The following is an 11122-nucleotide window of genomic DNA, read 5'->3' as shown; positions in this document are numbered from 1 at the left end:
ATCAGAATACTGTGACAGTAAAGTTGTGTAGCTAAGCTCAATCTGTAGGCTGTGATTTCAAAATATTTCCTCCATTGCTCCGTGGAGAATAAGGCTCAGGACTGTCTTGTGACTGATAAGAAAGAAAAGCCCCTCACATTTGGACCCACTCCTACCCCCTGTGGTTCAATGTCATCTCGGTTACCAAGTAGTATAACATGAATTAATTCCAAATTAACTGATAACATCTATGAGTACATTTCTAATTTCTGCTCGACATTTCACTGTTTCAGAAACATTGCAATCTGCAAAAAAGAAACAATTGCCCCGGTAGATAAATAATAATCTTAAATATTGTCAATCCATGTTACTTGCTCCTTTGTTTCTGACATCAAATGGCTTCCAGCTAACATCTGATTTATGAACCTCAAAATGATTAACCACAATCATGATATCCATTCCATACTGACTCTCGTCGTTGCGTGTATTGACATCTGTGTAAACCTCACAATAGTCAACATTTGACCAGTGTTCCTCAATAAATAGTGGAAATGAAGCTTGGGAGGTCAGGGTAACAGTAACACCTCTTGGATTGATTTCCAATAATCTGGCCATTGCCTGTCTGATCCGCAGGCTGCAGGCTGCAGGGAATTGTCAGCTCTTGTCCTGCTGGCTGTTGCCGTGGTGACCGGTTGGGAGATAATAGCAGTTAATGAGATATTAACCCCCAATAAGGAAGAAGACAGGAAGTGATGAGCCTTTGCGGGAAAGACTAAAGACAGGATTTGTCAATGGATGACCCCGGCCTGATCAATATGGTTTTGTTATTCGGCGTTGGTAACAAGCAGCCCCGACCCCGTGGCTCTGCGGCTGAGGAGGTAAGTCCAATTTCTCAGTACAGACACACAAACGCACATACATTTACAGACATTATAGCACACACACATCACCAAAACACACAAAAACATATATACACTAGTGCACATATGTAAACATACACTACTCAGAAATACAGGCACGCACTCACGAACACACACAGACACACGCACACACACACAAACACGGACATTAAAAAAAACACACACACACACACAGCAATGGTTTGACGGTTTGCTCATTGTCCAGCTGGTTAGGATGCAAGCGAGCGATCATGCCCTCCCGGTCAAATGTCAACTTCATCCCAGACACATGACCTCATCCACCAAAGGTTGACCTCTCTGGGCCAGCAGAGTGTGTGTGTGTGTGTGTGTGTGTGTGTGTGTGTGTGTGTGTGTGTGTGAGGGTAGAGAGAAGGAGGAATTATGGTGTCAATTGTTATAATACATAAAACTTGTGTGTTTTGAGGCACGGCACGAGCTAATGGTAGAGGGTGTCAGTTGGTTGGATTTTAGTATATTGGTGATTTTAAGGCAAGAAGACTGGTATGTTAGTGATAATAGAAGATAAAAGATGGAAAATGGAGACAGAAAATGAATCAAAGCAGCGAAATTTAAGACAAATCAAAAGACAATCTGAAGGAAACTGGCCAAAAGAGAAAATTGACAGATTGGTGGATAATTTCAGTTCCAGGTTGTCTTCCTCAGTGATTGGCCTCCTGTTTCTTCACAGGATCACTGTGCTATCATTTCTTCCTTCTCTTTTACTTCTCTCTCTGCTCCACCGTCCATCCCTTCATCTCTCCCCGGCTTTTCTGGAAAATTATCACCTGACCTTGACACACACACACACACACACACACACACTCACACACACACACACACACACACACACACACACAAATACATTCAGGACAGGCATGCTCCCCTGTGTACAGCAGCCATGGACACACGCATACTATTGTAACCCTCTGCAGCACGTTCCTTGGCATGCATCAGTTATTGGAGTTATGTACACGGTGAAACTAAGAAAAAGGATTTCCTGAAAATATTAAAATCTTTATTTTTGAAGAATTACAGAAAGTAATTTTCAATTTCATGTATTTGACACACTTTAAATATAATGTGTGTGTGTGTGTGTGTGTGTGTGTGTGTGTGTGTGTGTGTGTGTGTGTATACTCCAAATATTGGTACGGTCAAATAGTGTGAAATGAGAATGATTTGATTAAAGTACCAATAAATAAAAAGGTTAGCATTATTTAATACATGAACTTGAGTCTGGCAAGACCAGTCATAGCCAAAAAGAAACTACCCAAAAATGGGAAAATAATTTGGGGATTTGTTGTAGTTTTTACATTTTAATGCAAGTAGTCTTTAGCGTGATTGACTTTATTTTACCCAAAGGGAACTGCTCGGCAGTATAGGCCGATGGGCACAACGTGTGCAGAATTAAGTCGTGGACAAAATCCGGAAAATAGAATTTAAAGAAAATGTCGAAGTTTAGTATTTAGGAATATACCAGGTCTCCTAAGTAAGTTATGTTGGCCCATCTTTTTCTTAACCGAATTTTAAAAACTGACACGTTTATGTACTTTATAATGGCCTCAGAAGTTCCCACAATGGGATGGAAAAGTTATGTCCTTTGCATGTACTCTGCACCAGTGTCCAAAATCCCAAATTCGCTGCATACTAGAGAGTTCACTGCTGCGTAGTAAATTGGTGAGTGAATGAAAATTCACAAAGATTTGTCAAAATTACGTGTTAAATTGTCTCTGTAGTGACTTACTTCTTAGAACTTTTTTATTTATTTGTTTATTTATTTATCTATTTATTCAGTCTCTTAAGCCATAACTTGACAAAATCAAAATGCTTTCTCTTCTTTTTCATTGAATGAAAACCCTCGGCAGCACTCAGTCAGACCACAAGTCAGCGGTCGTGTTGGATGCCTCACTCCCTCGTCTCCCTCAGAGTCCTTGCACACCAATCTCGACATCCCAGTGGTTCAAAGATGAAGGTGAGTGGGTGGGAGGAGGAGGAGGGAGGTAGAGGAGGGGACGTAGGATGAAAGCGGGGTGTAAATACGCCTGGCCGAGCACTTGTGTTCCCCTCCCTCCCCTTCACCCCTCTTCTCCTCCCCAAAAAAACATTCTTTTCCTTCTTCCAGCTCTCCCTCACCCCCTAATCCCTTGCTACTCTACTGCATATGTTTCCTAATCCGGAGTGTGTGGGAGGCCCGTGAACACTCCTCTCCCCCCCCTTCCCTCCCCCTCACCCACCTCCTTCCTTGCCTCTCTCTTGGTGGCTGTAATGCTACAACCTGCCCCCATTCCTCATTCTTTTAGCCCTGGACTCTCTCTCTCTCTGTCTTGCTTTTTGCCGCTCTTATTGTAAACTAATTTGTTTCCGCCTTCCTTTCTTCCCATCCTCTGATTTCTGGAGCCTTAACGCCTCTTTATTTTTTTTTCATCATTTCTTGCATTTTCTCTTCTCTTACGGTTATGTAGTCTTGACTTGCTTAAATATGAAAAATGGCAGACTATATGGATTCAACCGGGGTTTTGTTATTACATTGCACTCAAACTAAAACCATTGGATCCAAAATCCATGACCAAAACATGATTAATGATTCAAAACCCTAATATAATTCATCAAACCTAAAAACCTAAACCTAACCTAAAAAGCAGACCCCAAAACTTAATATTGAGAAGTTGAATGAATAAAAATGTGACTCTTTTGTAGGATATCAAACTAGTGAGCTCTCTTCTCTTTTCTCAACACTTGATTAGTTTCCACTGGTTTCTCTGCTGCTCATTCATCCTCTTTTTTCCCTCCAGCTAGCTGTCTTATTTTCTCTCAGGTGATTTCGTTCTCTCTCCTCTCCCTCATTTTAGCTGCTCCTGTAACACACACACACACACACACACACACACACACACACACACACACACACACACACACACACAAGCAGGCTTTTTGTCCTGCTTCTTCTCTTGCTTTACCCCATTACTGAATAGTATTCCTGCAGTCTTTTGTGGAGCCTTGTATAGGCACATGCCAAGTCAAGTTATTTCGGAGCGGTTTCAATAGAATTACCCCCCAAAATAATCTCCTTTTGCTCTCCCCCTCCAAAAAAAGTAGAAAAGGACAGAATAATAGAAGAGAATAATGTAAAAAGAACCAGCACCCTTGACACAGAATAAGTCTGTAGTTCCCCACTAGAGGAACACGAGAATATCAAAAGATCAAAGAGTCTACATGTTAAAGCAGCAACAAAGAATCTGGATATGAATTGTGGATAAAAAGCAGGGATGTAGTGCAGAGTAAAGCCACCCATAACTCAGCTTAGCCTGCTTGTTATGTGGAGATAACTCACCTTTTTCAGTTGACAGAAAATTTCTGGACTTAAATACATGGTTAGCTAGAAAAGTTCTTTAAAGGGTACAACACAAGTTAACATTTAATAAGCTTTTGTTCATGTTAGTTGTTGTTCACTTAAACAAGTGCATTGTAGTACTAATGAATTATTTAGTGTGCAAGAAACAAGGCTTAGTCATCGTCAACACTCACAGCACAATTGAGACATAGAGACATACAATGCCTATAGCAGTGGAATACATTTAAGTTTGTGGTTCACCAACATTCAAAGACATTACTGTCTGCGGGTCAAGGGTCAAAGCAGCGGCGCGTGCACGATACATTTAATAAATCTGAATGATGGCTGTTTATCAAATTTCAAATGATCTATAATGAACTGTGACAACCCAATAGGAATCAATGCGTATTCTGAATGAAGCTCTTGAACTCAAATGCATTTCAAGTACTGGTATGTCTTCATTTTTCTACAGAATAACAAACACTGCAAGTTATATAATTGTGTCTTTGTCTCTGTGCATCCATGTTAGCTGAGTTGCTAAACAGTGTATTTCCCACGCTGTCCTCTCTAAAAGAGTATCTATTGATTATTTATTCATTTACTGAGACTTACAGGCACTTTTTCAACGAGGAAAGATCCAATTTTCACTGATGTGAACTGACAACACCAAATCCAAACATGAAAACAAACAGCAGGGGAATGTGTGTGTGTTTATGTCCTTGTGGAACCCCGCAGGGACACGAAACAGATCTGGTCACTGGTGTTTTGGCGTGCGCGCGCACACACACACACACACACACACACACACACACACACACTATTTGCAAAAGTAATGCAGATGTATCAATGGTACAGTAGTTTTGCTTTGCCAGACCCTCCTCCACAGCGCATCGGAGGACGGTCTGGCTAGTCCACACAGCATTCCAGCATAGGAGAAAAATGTGTTCTGGTTCACTGGCATTTCTTAAAACCACACACAATCGTCATGGGCGACGTTAAGCACTGCACGCAGCCGCTACAAAATAGCCTCGGGAAGGAACTTGTTTTGGTGAAACGTGTACATTCAAAAGTTGTTTTAGTCGTGCAAGATAAAACTTTGGACGGATAGTCTAGCTGGCAGTCTGGATTTACCCTGCAGAGCTCTGAGGAGCAGTTAACCACAATCCTCATGAATCCACCCGAGTTTAAAATTCCAACCCAAAGAAAGCAAAGGTAACGGACATCGGCGAAAAGACATGCATCTGGAAGCAATCCCGCAAGTGTAATGTCGTGGATATAGACTGATGGTACAGTTATCCCAATAAAAATGTAATGAATCTGTTACCAATCTCTTAACACGGTTTCTGTCATATGATTGAGTTTTTGTATTTCTTGTTATACTATGCTGTAATTTACTCTCCTTCATTCCAAATCTTTTTATTACAGCCACACATGAGTGTGATTATATCTATTGTATATCCACCAGAACGTAAAAATCTTCATGTGTATCAACAGCCACTTTCAGGCATGTTTATTTGTGTTCATATATATATATATATACACTGTGTATGTATGTAATCTCCATGTGTGTGAGTGTGTGTCAGTGCCAAGTGTCCCATCGATAGGTTAATAGCTGCGGTGTGAGATTCAGTAACTCTCTGATTAGTTGACAGTTCACTAATCCACACACCATCCTGAGTTATTGGCCTGGCCCATTGATTTCCAGCCTGCCAGCCAAGCTAGGAGGAACTCAGGGGTCGTAAGAGAGCCTGCCGCTATTGATTGGCCCCAGATCAACCCCACAACCACCTCCCCATAGCACACACACACATATACACACACACACCAAACCCAACTGCAGTCGTACTGGCACGCGGTTTTGCCATACCTTCAGATAGTTTCTTTCTACATTTCTATGGCTCTCCTCTTGATACCTATCCGCCTTTTGTCTCCCTCCTAGTGTGCCATTGGGTATATTTGTGGCATTTCCATCAGTCAGTCTTTTTAGAGTGACATATTTTTGTTGACAGACAAAACTGCTTCTCTCTCTCTACCTGTGCTGCCCCATTGCCAATACTACAGTATATGTATATCCTTTTATCTTTATCAGTACTAAAAAGTGTTACTCCTCGCAAAACGTCGGCGTCAAAAACCGCCACCTTCTAATAACTAAAAGATTGATTGTAAAACATTTGTAGTTTTCATTCTTCACAGAGAAAGGAGCCATGGCCAGTTGTCCAATTGTCGGTTGCAGTGGATTTTGATGGTGTAATGTTTCACAAAGAAAAACATTTAATGTTGTCATTACAATTTAATGTGCAATCCATTCACAGCAAGCTTTCAAACTACATAGTTTATTCATTCTAAAAAGATTTTGCATGTGCTGAATAGCTTTAAGAGACACGGTTCTGTTTTGAGTAAAATGTGACCGACTCCACTCTAAGATTTGCCAGCTCATTGTGTTGGTTTGTTGATGCACGTGGAAGTGGGGTTGTTGGGGGGAAAGAGTTCCTGGTAAGGTCTGGGGATTGGCATCTCCAGATAAGTGGCACCTCATCCCAAACAGCAAACCCAGAACCACTCTGGAATCAGGCCTTGGATGGGTGCTCGCATGCAAGCCCTTGATGGCCATGCTTGTACCAAAAGAGCCTGTTAGGGTTCAGTATGAGGCCACCGACAATTGGATCCACCACCCACAAAGCCAGGTTTAAAAGACTAGTGCATCAGGTGGAGGTGTGGGCCTTGGTAGATTGATCTCTGACAATGAAATCTGGCTTTTGGCAGGTAGAAAGCAACCTTTCTGATGGAGAAACAGGCAGAGCTAATTCTCATCTCTATGGACAGCACCTGCCCATGAACCAGACTGTTTAATAGGGGCTGCTTTGTTTAGAATTACCCAGAGAGGCACCAAGTGAGTGTGGGAATATATAATGAAACCCTGGCTGTCTGCTTGGAGTTGCGGCCACAAGATCGTCAGTGACTTTAGTTGTAGTTATCCAGAGTAACACTTGAATCAGTGCAGCCGAAGAGTGGAGGGTAATGCAGTTCTGCCGGTTTCATCAGAGCGTAACCTTCAGCATCCACAGCCACAAAACAATGGATTGTCCACTTCTTGTTGGGAGCATGAGTCTCCTGGAGATGCCTCTGCGAAAAACTACCACCACAGTGTTGGCAGCAAAAACTGGATGGTTGATTGACAAAGTGATGCTCATTCTAATTGCAAAGCTGCAAGGCGTCAACTTATCAATCATCATGAGCGAGATTGAAACTTACATGTTCCAGTTTATCATTGTTGATTGGTCAAGCTGTCTGTTTTGCTTGTTTTGACAATTTCTTATTCTTATGGCACACTCATCACTGACTCTGTAATTTGCATGGAACATAGTGTTGAAGTAATTTGTTTGCAGTTTTGTATTTGAATCATATCTGTGTGTTTTTTTTTCTCACTGTATTTGTCTTTGTCTGAATTTTATTATCATCATTTTTTTTTTTCTTTGACCATTGTGTTCTTTCTCCCTCCTTTTTACAGATTATTTTCAGTGACCTGGTCTTGACAGTGAGCTAAAAGATGGAGCAACGTAAACTAATGACCAGGATTCAAACCTGGAACTTTACAGGCGGTTTACCAGGTAAATGCATTTAATTCTGTTCCATAGGCACATCCAAACGCCGCTGTTATCTTCCCATCGACAATCCCAACATCCCTTGCATTCCTTCAGCCCTCTTTTTCTTTTTTTGCTCCCGCCATCTATCCTCATCCACTGTGTAAGCACTGGGGTGGGGTGGGGTGGGGTGGTGGGGGTTGTTAAACATTTTTCTTCCTTCTTAATTGTTTTGACTTGTGCCATTGGCATCCCGATTAGGCCCCATTGATTTCCCACTGCTAAGTGCATTGATTTCTACATTTCTCATTGATCCCCGCTTCTAAATCTACCCACACAAACTGTGTCTCTCTCTCTTTCTCTCCATGAACAGCATGCAGGCCGAGCATGAACACGTGTGTTTGTGTTTTTGTGTGTGTGTGTGTGTGAGAGAGAGCAAGTGAGTGAATGACGGAGAGAGAGGGAAGTAGAAGGTGTAAACATGGAGAAAACGATGCAGAGAAAACAGATTTGAGATTTAGTCAATGGTGTTTATGTACTACAAGAAAAAGGTTTACGGGTTGTGTGTGAGAATAAAATACACACATCTTTCTGCATGTGTATGTGAGTGTGTGTCTGTAAGAGACAGAAAAAGTCTGAAGGAATCTCCCCTTGCCTGACATACAACACACACAACACAAGAATTCTTTTGAATGTAAATCTCTTTTAGAGGAAAATTTAGATTTTTAAAATTTGGAAACTTTAATATTATATCCAATGCTGTAAGACATGCTGTTTCATTGCCAGAATACTTGTAAAGGACGACATTTAAAACTCCTTTTACTTTCATATATTTGTAGTGTTTTTTACAGTAATGTCTTGCTATCATTCTTCACACACACACACACACACACACACACACACTCTCCTCTCTCTCTCTCTCTCTCTCTCTCTCTCTCTCTCTCTCTCTCTCTCTCTCTCTCTCTCTCTCTCTCTCTCTCTCTCTCTCTCTCTCTCTCTCCTCCTGATCGTATTCCATGGTGCCCAGTAGAGCTGGTTCTGATCCTCTCAGTGTTTAAGGCTCTCATCTCCCCCCACGTCTGCAGTCGACAAACACACACACACACACACACACACACACACACACACACACACACTCTCTCTCTCTCTCTTCAGGCTGCATGGGCTGGAAAGCTCCATCCATGTCATTGGCATTACCTCGAGCCTTGATGCTGCATTTGTGCTAAGCTAAGCTATTTGAGGCTCTCTGAGCACGAGAACCGGAGGGGGGCGGGTGTGTGTGTGTGTGTGTGTGTGCGCGTTCGCTCGCATGTGTGCAAGTTATGCTGTTTGTGTGTGTGTGTCCATATTATGTGTGAATCTTATAGCAAGAATGACAGTAAAAATGCGACCTTGTACCCGCACCCCTCCCTCAAGTGAGTGCTGTTCTGCGTTTTACATCTTAAATCCATTACAACCAATCCACGATGAAGTAGGATGCTTAACACGCGTGACATACAAACACCGGGAAATTCACAGCAGGCGAAATATTTTCAAAGTCAAAATAAAATTATGCGTGAAATAAAATTATGTGTGAAATAAAAGAGAATATACACAAGAAAAAAAATCCCCAGCCTATAAAGATAAGAACATAGAAAGACATACAGTGAGTGAAAATGCGTATTCACATTTTCCCGGTGACGGTGATTTCCAGCGAGCTCATGAGCTGTAGGCAAGAGCATTGATCTGCCTCAGTGATCGCATCAAGGTGGCGTATCGACAGCATCGTGTTTTACTCTTCTGTGTTTGTCATCTGCGGTCTTAAGAGGAATAATGGATATGTAGGAGAGGTATTGGCAGGGCCCGGACTGGCTTATTGACAATCTGTCAGCATTGATTACTTAGTCAGGGTGCGAGAGGAAAGGGAGAGAGGCATAGGCAGAGAATGAGAGGAACAGAAAGGGAGAGAGAGAGAGAGAGAGATCCTGGAAATGGATAAAATGTCAGATGCTAAAAATAATGTGCGTGTCTATTAGGGTCAGTGTCTCATGAGTGATGTCCCACTGTGTAGGTGTGGGTAAGAGTGTTCGTCTTAATGTGTGTTTATAATAATCCATGTAACACCAAAGTAATAACTCTCTTCGTGTGTGTGTGTGTGTGTGAATATTTCATGTTCATTAAGCCCTGTGTTACAGCAGGGTAATGATTCTCCCCTCTGTTACGCTACCTCTTGGTGTGTGTGTGTGTGTGTGTGTGTGTGTGTGTGTGTGTGTGTGTGTGTGGTTACAGCAGTTGCAGAGGGGTAGGCGGTGATATAATTGTAAGCGGGTATTGATTGGCTCCCTCTTGTTATTGATGAGGGAGAATTTAATTCAACGAACTCGTTTGTCAACATGACACTGCCATTTAACAATGAACTCCCTCTCCCTCTCTCTCTCTCTCTCTCTCACTCTCTCTCACACACACATACACACAGAACAGACAGATACTATTTCCTGTATTATCCATTCTGGTAACCCCTTTTTGGTATTAAATATATTGTCTATATATTTGGCTGCTTAGTCTAGCTTTTGCTCCTACTGTTATGTTGTCTTAGTCTTTGGTAAATTTGCAATCTTTGCATCTGCACTCTTCCAACTTTGTTTTGCAACTGCTGCAATGCAAAGCAATTTACTTAGGGATAAATAGTTATATCTGGTATTTTTTAGAAATCAGAAAGAAAGTACCAGTTTAGTTTATAACAAACATAAAGTAAATATCATTGTTTTGAAATACTGTTGTAAAGTGTTTCAGAGCTGGATACAGAAACAAGTTTGGTATGAAAAATAAGAAGCAGGATCTATTTTTGGCTCCTTTTTATACTGCTGTCTGACCATGTGTGTGTAACTGATCAGAAGTCCACAATGGCTTATAAGCCCACAATGTCAGACAAAGCAACTGCAGCAGGTTGCAGAGTAGTTATAAAAGGATTGATATAACAGAAGGGAAAAAGAACATATTGCTATTGATGAGGCCAGCCGTGCGCCATATTTTTCACCTCTCCTTCAAATCCACGCACACCTCCCTCCCCTCCTGCGATGGACGCACAAAACACACTATATTCTACAAGAAATAATTGCTTTTGTCTGGAAGGAGTTTGGATCGGGGCTCCTCTGCGCTTTCCCTTATGTGTAGAGGGGGGCTGTTGAGGGACAACCGGTCACTTTACATGGCTTCTTCGCGCCCTCCTCCTCTTGCTCCTTTTCTTTTTCCTCGCTTGTTGGACACGCGGATGTCATCTGTCAATGGGGAGTGGGCTTTTTTATGGGGGGGCCTCCTTTGTGATGTGGCGTGTG

At 41.9% G+C, this 11122-nt stretch overlaps 1 protein-coding gene across 1 annotated transcript in view; it reads left to right on the top strand.

Moving 5' to 3' along the window:
• The first annotated feature begins 2769 nt into the window (after positions 1–2769).
• LOC117956668 (POU domain, class 2, transcription factor 2) overlaps positions 2770–11122 on the top strand; it is a 67742-nt gene continuing 59389 nt past the window's right edge. The window contains exons 1-2 of the mRNA XM_034891864.1: positions 2770–2868; positions 7736–7835. Coding sequence (XP_034747755.1) covers positions 7775–7835 — 61 coding nt within the window. The 5' untranslated portion in view covers positions 2770–2868; positions 7736–7774. The remainder of the gene's footprint in view (positions 2869–7735; positions 7836–11122) is intronic.

This window comes from Etheostoma cragini, chromosome 14 (genome assembly GCF_013103735.1).
Source record: "Etheostoma cragini isolate CJK2018 chromosome 14, CSU_Ecrag_1.0, whole genome shotgun sequence".
NCBI lineage: Eukaryota > Metazoa > Chordata > Actinopteri > Perciformes > Percidae > Etheostoma > Etheostoma cragini.
The sequence above is the reverse complement of the archived record's forward strand: the minus strand, read 5'-3'. Positions and strand labels throughout refer to the sequence as shown.